This window comes from Drosophila pseudoobscura, chromosome X, assembly GCF_009870125.1.
Source record: "Drosophila pseudoobscura strain MV-25-SWS-2005 chromosome X, UCI_Dpse_MV25, whole genome shotgun sequence".
Taxonomy (NCBI): Eukaryota; Metazoa; Arthropoda; class Insecta; order Diptera; family Drosophilidae; genus Drosophila; species Drosophila pseudoobscura.
Window position 1 is genome coordinate 44,010,570 of NC_046683.1, and position 13,520 is coordinate 44,024,089.

Here is a 13,520-nt window from a genome sequence, read left to right on the forward strand (position 1 = left end):
TCAAATGCGATTACGATTACATCGATTCCGACTGCGAGTCCGACTTCAGAGTCACCTTTGTTGGCTCCTTTCGATATGGTATATTATTGCTGTGTGCTGGGGAGTGTATGCTGTGTCCATTATGGTCCTTATGAAATTTGGCACATAAATTGTATTATTGCATTTATGCTTGATTTTATTTCCTTTGCTTTTGTGTGGGAAGTGTTTGAATTGGCTTTCGCTTTATTCGGCTTTCTTTTGATACCCCGCACACAGATGGCACAAATGCTGTAACAGACAAGAGAAACAAGTTATCTTACCCGGAAGATATAGCAGTTATAGTCCTATTATTTGTTTTCGTCGGGTGCAGGATATCTAACAATTAGCCAAATAATTTCCAAAAATTCTATTGAATATATCTAGCCGATCCAGCATCGAATGAAACGCTTTAGTCTTTCTTTTTTTGTTCCGCGAGTAGGAAGTATTTTATAGTCGATAGATAGAGTCCACTAGAGATTTCTCGGCGGCTATTTTCGAATTTTTCTTTTTTGATGCTTACGTGGCCTTAAGTGGATTCGTCTTCGTTTACGTCTAGGTCTGCATTGTCGTCTGCCTTAATGTTTATTGAACTGACAGGAATCACACGTGAGTGCGAGTGGGAGGCCGATTGGGAGTACCTACATTTGAACGGTTTCCTTTTACCTTGCAACTCTTGGAAGCAGCGCAATTTGAACTTCAATTAGCTGCATTTTGCCATGGCTAATAAACGCTGCTGGCCTGGCATGCACTCCCCGCCCCCTCCTTCCCTCTGCTGCTGCTACTTCTGCTGCTGCTTCTGCCGCTGATATACAATTACAAATGACGCGTCAGGGCCAGGCCGAAAGTCAATTACCACTGGCTGAAAGGAGCATTAAAGCCCGCGCCTCGTTTGGCTAATTGGAACTGAAACATAAATTAAGAGTCCGATGCCAGGGCGAAGACGAAAACGAAGACGAAGACGGCACCCGCACAGGCACAGGCACAGCCACAGGGCAGAATGCAACTAAAACTTTACGACTTCTTCACTTTGGTCAATTCGAAACGTAACACTTTTACGTTTTTGTCGTAATGCCCTCGGCAATTACGATGCGATGCGAGTAGTGTTTCCCATCGACACTCCCCTGCACTCCTCCACTCAGGCGGTTTTTGGCCTGTTCCGGTTGCTCTGTTGCATCCACATTGACAGCTTAGATTAAGTGTGGACCATAAATTGGTTCAGTTCGGTTCGGTTCGGTTTGGCTAGTTCGCGGTGGTATTTATGAGGCCAGTGCAGTTGGAAAATGCCATTTGGTAAGTGGAAATTATTTACAGGCAATTACAGGACCCACCGAAATGTTTTTGCACAGACTCCGGCACATATGTATGTATGTATGTCCGAATTGGAAAATGCTCTGATTCGGAGCAGTACTAGTTGGATACCTATCAAAATGCATTCAGTTTAAAAGAGGTTTCATATCGGCTACTAAATCTAGATTTGAATTATAATTCTCAGCGGATTTCTCACTTCATATTTCATATAGGAACAGAATAGAACTCAGCCGTCGTTATGTGTTTGCAATGTGTTTTAATCTTGTTCTGTTTCTAGCCATTCCATACGGGTTAAGGGCCTCTGTGGACTGAAGCCAGAGCTTCCTTGGTGTTATATTGCCAATCAGTTGCTGCACCCCCATGACTCCACCCTCCTGCCCCATCGCGTCTTGACGTTGAGCGTTCCCCTGCTGCGCCGAGGGTTTGTTCTTCTTCATCGCCGTGCTTTATGGCACAAAGGGGACTTGGCTTCAATTTTCTTTATATTACAGCTTGATTTAATTTGACGTGAGACCTGCCCACGGACCTTGTACTTGACCAGAACCAGAACGAAATTAGAAATGGCAACATACTACAACCAGTGTTGGGGATAGGAACAGGAAGGACTGAAGCTGTGGCTGCGGCAGTGACTGGAATTGGAACAGGAACAGGATCTGGAGTTGGGGCTCTATCCGATTCCGAAGTTGAAGCTTGTACTGCCAGAGAAAATGATTGCGGGCTACACATTTGGGGAAATTCAAATTGCGCTTAATGAAAATATGAACAATTGGAGAAAGCAAATGTCATTTGCCAGATGCCAGAGCGACGTGGCCTGGACGTTCGAAGGACCTGGCTCTTTGGGGGTGGCTGTCCTGGCTGATCCCCCCCGATTGATATAATTTCATTAAGCGTCCTTCGGTCCGAGTCCAAGCGCTTTCCATTCAATGGCACAGCAAGTGTCACGCCCATCGCCCTGTGCCACTGGCAGGACAAACTTTACTGAAATGAAAAATAACGAAAAATACTTGCTAAATAACAAATGGAAATGGAAAACGGAAAACGGGAGGGCAGGGCAGCACACGCGAACAACAAAATACTTACAAAAAAAATGAAAGAAAATGATAATGAAAATGCATAAACAGCAATAGCCGACCGGAGGAGGAGGATGGGGGGGAATGGGTGCACGAGGGATGTGGTGCTTAGAAGTCGGACGGCTGGTGGGGGGTGGGAAAACTCATTAAAACTTTTTTACAGCCCATTTAAAAGCAATTTGTAAATTGTGAAACTTGCACTTGGCCCAGGCCCAGGCGCCAGCCCAGGCCAAGGCACGGGCTGTGTATAAATTGTAATAATTATTATTTATTTCGCCAAGCTATGCGTAGCTCACATTTCAAAAGAAATGTGCATGTTAATATGTATATACATGTAGTATATTCGTATTTCAATAAATCATTTATATAGATTCTCTAATTACTATGCTATGGATTAAACCAAAAAACTCTTGATTTTTTCCATCACCAAAGGCTATTTCCGATTATTTTGCAATTGCGAAATTGTTCTGGCTAATTATTTAAATTTCAATGCAGCAAGGGCTTTATTTTTGAGTAAATTCTGCCAATCTACTGCTACCCCGTTTAAACAGGGCTTAGCCTGTATCCCATTTAGAATTACAGTACATAAAAGTAATGCCAAGGACCGAATTCATTCCTCATTAGACCCACAACAGTACTTTACATATATACATATTTATATAAATGTCAAAAAATTGCACTGTTCCACACTTCGCTACAGGTTCTCAGAGTGCCTTGATTTTTTTGCGTCAGTTGGTTTCAGGACGTGAGGTGTTTTATTTCTTTGCGATGTGTAAAACTAATTTTGCTGCTAATATAAATACTAGTACAAAAAAATTCAAGATATCCGAAAAAAATTGTGACAACTACACAGGAAAACAAACAAAAGTGCGTGTTTTGTATGTATTAAGCGTGGAGTGGTTGCCTGTGTGTTGGATTTTGGGATTCAGATTTCGCCTGGTGAGTCGAGTGAGCTGAGAGTCTGCTGAAGGCTTGAACAAAAATTGTGATCCTGTACCTAACCATAAAGGGCTATCTGAAAGCATTTGTTTGTCTGTGTAACTAATAAAATTACATTGTACAGGCTGGCTCTGTGTCGTTTAAGCATGGCCCAAAGAAATATGACGTTTGTATAATTCAATTCTGCCTTTAAGAAAATGTGCATTGATCTTCCTGCCGTTTGAAAAGCATCTCCCCAGGGTCGCCGCCACTCAAAAATCTGCCAGGACCGGCCCATTTCCGCAAGAACAAGGGCTCGGAGCGGCCCAATCATTTTGAAACCGTGGAAAGGCTCAAAATCGCAGACATTAAATCAAATTTCCGCACATTTCTTGCAACGTGGGTTACGGTACGGAAAATTGTGTTAGCTGCGGTTTGCTTTACCCATCCTGCTACTTCTGCTGCTGCTGCCGCAGCGCCACTTAAATATTCAAAGCGAAAGATTCCTCCACACCTTTGCGTCTTGGTTGACTTTCCCCTGTTTTCCTTTTCTTTATTATTCAAGCGCCGCTTCCGTGTGCAGTGCCGAAAAATTCCCACAGGATGCAGTCAAAGGCAGCTTAATCGGAAGGGTAGTCTGGTGGGCCCTGGTAGTGGGAATGGAGAGGGGGATTCGATGGGTGTCGGGGTGGATTACACATGTGTTTTTTCGTTTTTATGGAGCTCAGGCGCAGTTATTTGTACGAATGTGATCATTGGTAGGAACTCCTTTGGGACCTGGTTATTTTAGCTAATTCAAGGTGAAAAGGCCTTAGAACAGCGAATGTATTCAGATTTAGTTGAAAAGAAGCACAATTCAAAAGTGACCCGCCAAGAGCATCCCTGCCAGACTGACCGAAAAAGAACGACGTGACGTATCATCGTATATTCAAAAAAAACACACTCGATGTTTTCTATTGATATATCGAGTAGAATCAAAAGTCGCGTGCTTATTAGCGTTGGACGTGGAAGAAGAAATAATGTCAATTTGCTGAGAATTATATACCTCACAAAAATATGCATATTAATATTTTCGCCAGTCCAAACAAAATATCAACTACAAATCATTGCCATATCGATATATTTAAATATCAATATTATCTCCAGTATTACATTGTTGCATTCAAAAGATATCGATAGGCAAAACACCATTAAAGCGAGATGGGCGTAATTAGTTTTAGACAGAGTGGCAGGGCCAAAATAAGCAAGAGATCCGCGCGCTCTTCGATTCCGTTACGAGAGAAGATTTCCGATTTCATCCAATAACGGAACCAGGAGCCGAAGCGCGGGTCCATCGCCCTGCTAGGCAGCGAGAGGATGGCATTAGTTAACTTATTTACTTCAATTCTTTTTTTTTTAGATGTCCCCATTTATATATAATTATATATGTCCATATTTATTTATATATTTTTTCTTATATATGTACGTACATACATACATACATACATATATAAAATGATTTATATTTCTTATATTAGTTATTCCTATCCATTTATTTATATAACCACCCGTAAGAATAAGATGAGTGGGGCATGAATAGGCATAGGTAGGGTAGTACAGGTATCCATATGTAAAATTGTGAAGTTGAGATAAAAATTATAAGGAAATAAAATAATGAATTTCTAATTGTTTCGTATGGGGGAGGAGGATCCGCAAAACCGAGAGGGTGACTGCACATGGCAGGGAGATTCAGAACGTTATGACCCGGATCTCAGGTAGGATGGGCACGTCAGAGGTAAGACACCGACACCTCGACCTGGTCCACATCTATGTTAGGGGAATGGGATATTGATTGTCGAGTAGTGTCCGTTTGCAATTTTTTTTTTCGGTTATTTTAGTTGTTTCAATTGTCCGAGATGTCCAATCAGTTGGTATATTGTGCGACCTGAAGGCTTGGGAAGCACCCAGCCCTGGGATGACTGGCTAGCCGGACTTGCCCCAAAGAAAAAGAAAGGTTCGTAACAACATTTAAGTTTTTATATATTGTGAAGTCGAAATTGTATTGAAGCACTAACCATACATCAAATACATTTTTCAGTTCAAACGGCGCCGGCTTTTTGCTACTTTCGTTGGTGTAGGTCCAGATAGGCAGCGCCACAGTTATGCGATAGATGAAGAAGGACGACGAGTTCGGGAAACGACCGGGTGGAGTGCGTGTCTACAGATTATATTAGTAAGTATCAAAAAAGACAACCATCTCCTGGGAATTCCTCCCACGGACTTACTATCGCATACCGCACCCTCAGAAATATACTGTAATATACCGCTGGTATGTGCCGTTGGTATATAACAGTATATTTCTGAGGGTCAGACTGCATATTGTGATCGATAACATAACAACAACTAAACTTGTTGGAAAACCAAATAGTGTAACATATTAATATATACATATTTATATATAATTAATACGTCATACACTTTTCACAGCTCGGTAAACTTTGCGTGCGTGAGCGACCAACGAGAAAATCAGAAAAGACGAGGAGCAAGGGAAAACAATAAAACTGCTAGCGCGAGAAACAGAGAGCGAGATAGAAGGTGACAGCAGCGACACCGAAACCGATTTTCCTCCCCCCGTCAGCACCCTTGCAACAGTCTGTTTGGAATTTTTTTGCGGTGTGCGGTGCAAAAGAACAAATTTCACTGATTTTCGTGGCAGTCCTTATAAAAGACAGCAGTAAAAATGAAAATAAATCTGAAGGTAAAAACCTTGGATGCGCGTACACACGAATTCAACATCGACAATGAGGTAATTTTTGAGGTTGTGTGTCCAGAGTGGAAGCCCTTTGACTAAAGCCCGCGCGCGTCCCTCTCTCTCCACGTAGATCACGATTCGCCAGTTCAAGGACCAAATAGCTGAGAAGACCAGCATTGCAGCGGAGAACCAGCGAATTATATACCAGGGGCGTGTGCTGGCCGACGATAAGCAAGTCAAGGAATACGGTGAGTCATTTGTCCCTAGCCACAGCAGGTACTTTTGCTAATCTGCTGGCATATTCCTTTGAAGATGTCGCTGGCAAGGTATTGCACGTCGCCGAGCGCCCGCCCTTCTCGCAGCGCGGCACCAATGCTCGCCACAACGATGAGCCCATGCGTCCCGCTCGCACAGTGACACGTCCGCCGCCAGGCAGCATGCGCACTTCGCCCTACTTCCGCGCTCTCGATGGCATGCTAGTAGGAACGATGTCCATACCAGTGCCCAACGGTCCCGGGGCTGGGGTAAGTCTCCCCAGGAGATGGTTCTCTTTTTTGATGCTTACTGATTTAATCTGTATGTAATCTGTAGACACGCACTCCACCCGGTCGTTTCCCGAACTCTTCGTCCTTCTGCATCAATCGCATCACTGTCGCTCTGCACATGATCGATTGCGCCAACAACATCGCCGCCTATCTGGAGAACCCTTCGGTGGGGCTTAACAACCAATCCCTGGACATTCTGCAGCGCGGTCGGTGGTCCATGGAGTCGACAGTGGTGGAGGTAGGCGTCTCTTCCACTGATATGCCACGTAACAACAACATCATCGACATGGTCCAGGACGCGGTAACTGCCGCCCTTACCCGCACCGGCGCACGCAACTACACTGTCCTACAGTTGCCCACGGTCTACACCAATGAGAGTGGCGAGACGATGGAGCCGCGTGCCGGAGAGGCAACTCTCGAGGGAGCCGCCGGAGCAGCTGCCGACGCCAATGGCGAGACCACAGCCGCCACCGTCATAATTGAAGATGTCATTGACTCGGACGATGAAGATGGTCCAGACGGTGCCTCGGACCGATCCGCCACCCCCACGCCAGAAGGGGATGCAGAGGGAGCTGTAGGTGGTCAACCTGCGGGTAGTGCTAGTGCTGGTGCTGCTGCTTCCGGTCCCAGCGCTGCAGAGAGTGCCAGCAATGCTCCAGCTGGCGGCGATGGCGTCCCAGCCAATGGGGGTCCAAATGGCGCTACACGTCGTCGCACTCGCCCGCAGGTGCTGGGCCATGTCATACAGCGTTACCGCGGTGTTCAGACGCGTCTGGCACCCTTTGTTGATCGCTACTACGATATACTTGAGAACGATCCCACATTTGAGGAGAATGTAAGCCAAAGTTACCAAAAGGGAACCCGTGTCTGGTCTTTACCTCTTACTAAAGTTCGTTCTCCTCCCCCGCAGGACACTACTGCACGGGAGAATGCCCAGCGCATCTTCGATCGTGTCTCGGAGGCCTTCCACTACTTATCGCACGCTCAGCACGCCATATCCGACCTGATGCTGGACCTCTCGCAGCCCGGCCCACGCGTGCTCACCTGTCGGCCCATTCTCGTGGAGCAGAGCGGCTACATACGCTCCAATAACATATTCGCGCCCCATTTTACGCCCCTCGAGGTCATACAGCAGGCCACCAATAATGTTGACCAGCGTGCTCCCGGTGCACGCCCCCCAGGCCTATCAAGGAATGTCGAAGAGGCTGCAAGAAACACTTTGAGTGCAACTGCACAGCTTATTACACATGCAGGTGCTAACTACGCGTCAGCCATGGCCAGAGGAAATCCTAGACCAAATGCAGCAAACGCGGCACCAGCCGAACTGCCTGATGCAGGATCCGCGACTACCAATCCGGTACCTTGGACTGCGGTCTTGGCCCGGGGTGCAGCCCGGGAAGCTCTTGCTTCCGCTGAAGCTGCTCAGGTTGCTCAAGCAGCCGAAGCCGCTGTTCAGATGGCTGTCGGAGCGGTGGCCGCCATTGGCATACCTACCCAGGGTGGACCCGTTGAGGATCCCGTCGACGAGCCAATGGTGACACGCAATGCAGGCCCTCAGGCCTCCCAGCCACAGCCGCAGCCACAGAGTCTCGGTTTGGGTAAGAATTCGGTGTCCAACAGTTTACAGTGCGTTTCAGATCTACAATTTGTGATTTCTGTAATACCTAAAGAACTTCATAATTGTTAACCTTAAACTGTATCCTGACTTTTGAAACGCCCATATGTCCTTTGTCGAATTTCTAGATGAAGCTCCAGATCAATCTGAGGGGCCCCGATTGCCACCTAGGCTGCGGCTCTATATGCCCGTGGCCCTGCCACCGCCCAGTATGTTTTGTTGTTTAATTGTTGTTGATTTTGCCCGCCATCTCAGACATGGTCCCGTAACGCTCATTTCATTCACGTTTGCATCCCTTGTTCGCTGAGCTGCTAGCTGCGACTCTCAGCTCCGTTTTAACCTTGTTGTTTCGTTTTCTTTTGGCTTGCCAGCCTCCAATCTTTAATCCCTGCCCGTATTCGCTGTTAAGGTGGCCCTGCTAAAGCTTCCTCCTTTGCAGATCCCCAGCTGGATATGGCCCGTCTCATTCAGGCCGTTGTGAACAGAGCCGCCAACGATACTAACGATGTGCAAGTAGAGTTCAGCGCCCCCAACATTATGTCCATCAACTTGCCCGTGCATGTGATGGCTGCTGCCGCACGTCCCCCAGCCCCGGGGCCGGAGTCAGCGCCCGAAGCGACCACCGAGAGTGGTCAGGCTGCAGAAGAAGCAGCTACCGCGGCCAACAGCAGTTCCAGCACTGGAGGAGCCTCGACCTCGACAGGCACACGCAGTGGAGAGCAGCGGGCCAACACATTGCCGACAACCGCCACACAGACGCGCTCCACGTCACGGCCCCAGATCCAGATTGGCGGCAACAACAACTGGGGCGGACGCATCGCACCGACTCACACGGCCTTCGACCGCTTCCTGCCGTGTAACAGCCACCACATTCGCGAGCCGGAGCCGCTGCCGCAAAACAACAACAACAGTAGCGCCAATAACAATCGCAGGCCAAACGCAGCTATGGAAGACGCCGATTCCCCCTCCTCCTTTATTGCATCGGCTGCCTCGGCCGCCGACGTAGGAGAGCCTTCTGGTAAGTTTTCCTACCCAGATCTTCGTTGTCTGCCACCCTCACTCTCTCTCATTGCACAAATATACAGTCGGAAACCACAATTCATGCGACTCGATAGAAGGGTGTGCCTTGGGGCTGCCAAGGCACACCTTTCGGGCAGTGGTTTCCAGTGGCTTACTCTTACCATTAACCCCATCATCAAGAACCTCAAATACGTTGTTTAATGCTGTACGAAATATTTCGCAAGCAGCTTCAGCCAGCGCCGTCAACAACACGGATGGAATTGCCGAAATGGTCAACTTTTTCACCACACCCAACCGCACAAGCGCGGTCAACATGAGCGTTCCACCTACAGAAGCTACAGCTACAGCTGCAGTCCCAGTCACACCCACAGTCACACCGACATCATCATCACCCTTCAGTGATAGATCGAGTAATCTGCGCTCGGAGCTGAGCAGCTTTCTGAACGACAGCGTCTTCGAGGGAGCGCCCATCAACGAGGAGACCATACCCGGCGCCATCAGCCGCGCCCTTGAGTGGTTCACCGAGAGCCTGATCTTTTTGCCGCAGTACGAGCTGCCGCAGTACGACTCGCGCGAATCTGTAACCAACATCTTGCGCCAGAGTTTGCGCCTCATCATGGAACTGTGCATTTCGGCCCCCAGCACTGTGGGCCAGTTCGAGCAGAACCTCAAGAAGATCTGTGAGCAGTTCCGCGTACGGCTGTTCAGCGTGCTCTTACTTTGCCTGGGCAGTGACAATGCGGAGATTTACTGGCACCTAACGATGGCCAGACTGCGCAACCCACTGCGGCGTACCAGTGAGTATATCCTTCCTGCACACTAACAGTTTGGCTCTTCATCACTGATCTTCTTGCAGGTTTTCAGAACCAAGCCTTGTGGGTCTACGTTGACCCCAGAATTCCAACCCAGACAGACACCGCAGATGCCCAACAGTTCCTCGTCCTGCGGAACGCGCAGACAGACCTTGGCACTGCTGGCGAGGTAAGTTCCCTGAATCCTGTCTTTTACCATTAAGCCTTATGCAAAACGCAATAAATCACAGCCGCAATTTGGTGCGCAACCGTCGCGTGCCTTCAATCTGCAGCAACAGCCAAAACAGCCGAACCAGCCGCATCAGCAGGCACAGGCGGAGGTACTCGACACGGACGTGGAGATGACTGAAGTGGCTGGCAGCAGTAGCAGTAACAGTAACAGCAACAGCAACACAAGCACCACCGCCACCACCACCAGCAACAGTGTTCCCGTAGCGGAGACATCTCTTCCACCGGTGGTTCTCGGCTCCGAGTCCTGGCACATGAGTTTCCCCAGTGACTGGTTGCCCGCGATAACGCGCGACCTACAGACGCAGGCTGAGGTAAGTGCCCCAAACTTGCCCCATCTGATCAGAAATGAAAATCTCTCGGTGTTTCCGCAGCAAAACAGCCCTCAGCCACCCTACTCTGATGCCTACATCTCTGGCATGTCCGCCAAGCGTCGCAAGATCATCCAGACGGATAAGCCCACGGCCAACGTGGAGTGTCTGATTGCCAGCGGGGTGCAGCGGGCCATTCAGAGCGCCGGGCTGGGTGTCAATGCAAACGGAACTGCCGCCAGCTCCTCAGTTAACGTAGATGCTGTGATCGATTCGATGACCCACGATGCGTCCCTGCTGGCCTCCTACACGGAGGCGATGCGCACCAATGTGCGGGATCGGATCAAGAAAGACGTTGACTTTACGCCCAGCAAGTATCCGCAGATCGCCAAGTTCACAGAGCATAAGTAGACGAAAAACCTTTTGGGAGCTTAACAAGCGACCCCCCCATCACATCGTCGGTGTGTTTGTGCGTGTGTGGCGCTTGTTGTACATTATACCTTTAAGTATACCGTACATATAGTACTTTAGTTAATTGATAAGTTCTGTTTAAACTATGAGACGACAGCGGCGGCGACAACAGGCAAAGGAAACCATAATCGGAACCAACCACAATTGGAATCAGAATACGGAAGTACCACCACACCCAGCGCACCGAGTAATACGATAGAATGATAATAATAATCCCCAACCGATATTTCCACACACTGCTGGAAACGAAATGAAACCCACACAAAAAGCGAAGCCATTTGGGACAACGATACAAAAAAGAAGGAGCAATTAACCGGAACAAAGGCGATGGACGATGGACGATCGACGATCGACGATGGCTGATGAACGGCGGATGGACTAGGGCCACACACGATGAGGCTTTGGTAGGGCATGATACCATCTAAATGCTTTCAATTGCAGTCCAAGTGGCGATGGCGTCCCCGTGTCGCATGACGTATTGGGTCTCGGCCAACAGAGACCCGTGACGACAGCCGAATTCCAGCTAAATATTTTGGCTGGCGCCGATTGACGTGAGCCGCCTGAAGGCACATGACTGTTGATGACGAACAGTCAGGAATTTGCAGCCACCGCTCAAGTGGCGACAGTGCAAAAACAGACCCATTACAACAACCTACGCGCGGCTAATGGAGCAGAGGAAGGGGCTTCTACAGGGAACGACCTGTACCAACACCGGTCCGCATCCCACACCAACCGACCTGGCGCGCCATCTGCCTTTCCATCCATCCAACCGGACCCCATCCCCCATCGTCACGAAATTCCTTTATCCTACTCTTAATATTGTTGTCGCCTGCACTCGAAACACGAAAAAGTGTCACATTAAAATTGTTGAGTATATTTATGTGCAAAAACAAGAAGAAATACGCAAAATCAAAAACAACAAAAATCGAGCAAAGAAAATAAAAATTGTACGAATAAATAATAATAATTAATATATCGCGCTTTTCTTTAAATATTTACTCTGTGATGATTGGATTTTATAAATAGAGTGGCTACGTAATCGATGTATATTTTTAATACCAACAGTTATTCGGTCGTGACAGTGGACAGTGCGTTTCGAAAGTGTAAAGCAGAAAACAGCAGATGTCATGTGACCACCTTTTGAATGCTCAAAAGAAATTCGAAATCGATATGGTGCGTCCTTTGAGAAACAATTAAATGATGCTTGGTGGACTAACGGACTTATGCAGCTCACATCCTATCCCAGGGTCCAGCAATCCACCATATTCTGGATATTTAATAGCCAATCCCCCCACTCCATAGCACCTGCTGGAGGAGGCACATAGTCGAATCGTATGGGTATGAAAAAGGGAATGCCAATAGTTTTAGGTCGGATCTTTATCGATCGTTTAAAAGGATCAACTCGTACAAAGAACAGTACCCAAACTACTCCAGAGATTGCAGCCTAAATGGCGATGCGATGCGGCTGATGCGACCGGGCGTGTGTGTCACCGCCAGAAGGCAGAAGTGGCAATCACTTGAAGGCCTCTCCACCCGTTGATTAATTGCCCCCAAAAGGGGAGAGCTGGCACGCGCATTGAAAGCGGTTCGGTTGGGTCTGCTCTCTGCTCTCTGGTCTCTGGTCTCTGGTCGGCGTCTCCGGTCTCCGTCTCGGGGAATGCGCGGAATTCGCAGCCTGGGCATTTATGGGGCCCCTGGTTCATTATGTATGCGGGTCCCCAGAACTTTGAAATAAATTAAGGCTGCAGACTTTGATGCATGGCTCCTCGCAGGCCTACTGCTCCCTTGCTGCACTGTGATTGAGGCTGGCGCCAAGTAGGTTCGATGGAAAATTTTCATCACAGTCACTGGGGGATTGAAATGTTTTTGGCTCGATCTCAATTAGTGTTGTCGCTAATCCTTGACCTCAAGACCAGACCCCAGCGCCCGGAGCACAGAGCGCAGAGCCTAGGCATTCCCAAGATCATCTCGGCATAAGGCACTGAAACGGAACGGATCGGAGCAGATCGGGGTAATAGTAATTAAAAACATCTCCCGAAGATGCTGCCAGATTGTGTGGCAGGCGGCAGCGCGCATATGTGCGTGCAGCAGCGTGGCAGTGTGTAAAGGACAATTTATCAAAAGTGCGTAAAAGTGGCAGCCAGACAGACAAACAAGCAGCATAACAAGATGCACCACATGCACGTTAATATGTACATATGTACATACATAGGGTTGTACATATGTATATGTATATGTGCGTGGCTATGTAACAGCAGCATGTGTATCGAACATGTGTCCATATCCATATGCATCTCGTACCCGTACATCGATGATGATGTGATGATAATGATGCCCCATACATAGATCGACGACGGCATGGCCTAGGTTCCTGAGAAGACAACTCCCAGCCTCGCACTCAAAGGGGGCACATCTTGGAGGAGAACACGCACAAGCAGTGCACTGTGGCAGCAATGTGCGGAGGCAGCGCTGG

General features: G+C 48.2%; 1 protein-coding gene across 5 annotated transcripts; it reads left to right on the top strand.

The window, feature by feature from the left end:
- The first annotated feature begins 5,609 nt into the window (after positions 1-5,609).
- LOC4812896 (large proline-rich protein BAG6) lies at positions 5,610-12,011 on the top strand. 5 transcript variants are annotated; one of them, XM_015187169.2, is made up of 12 exons: positions 5,610-5,722; positions 5,781-6,099; positions 6,176-6,293; positions 6,358-6,569; positions 6,637-7,425; positions 7,501-8,188; positions 8,334-8,414; positions 8,645-9,223; positions 9,450-10,022; positions 10,082-10,206; positions 10,268-10,579; positions 10,640-12,011. In XM_015187169.2, exons 2-12 carry the CDS (start codon positions 6,034-6,036, stop codon positions 10,985-10,987), a joined length of 3,891 nt encoding a protein of 1,296 aa, XP_015042655.2. In that variant the 5' UTR covers positions 5,610-5,722; positions 5,781-6,033; the 3' UTR covers positions 10,988-12,011. The 5 variants fall into 5 exon arrangements, with proteins under 5 accessions (XP_015042655.2, XP_015042657.2, XP_015042656.2 ...); XM_015187171.2 differs by having other exon boundaries at positions 10,310-10,579; XM_015187170.2 differs by having other exon boundaries at positions 9,453-10,022.
- Positions 12,012-13,520: the final 1,509 nt, after the last annotated feature.

Bases quoted from the DNA above. Each gene is read 5' to 3' on its own strand.
- LOC4812896 (XM_015187169.2), top strand. From the start codon at position 6,034: ATGAAAATAAATCTGAAGGTAAAAACCTTGGATGCGCGTACACACGAA. The intron at 6,294-6,357 runs GTGAGTCATTTG...ATTCCTTTGAAG, and splicing joins TAAGCAAGTCAAGGAATACG to ATGTCGCTGGCAAGGTATTG. The intron at 8,189-8,333 runs GTAAGAATTCGG...TCGAATTTCTAG, and splicing joins GCCACAGAGTCTCGGTTTGG to ATGAAGCTCCAGATCAATCT.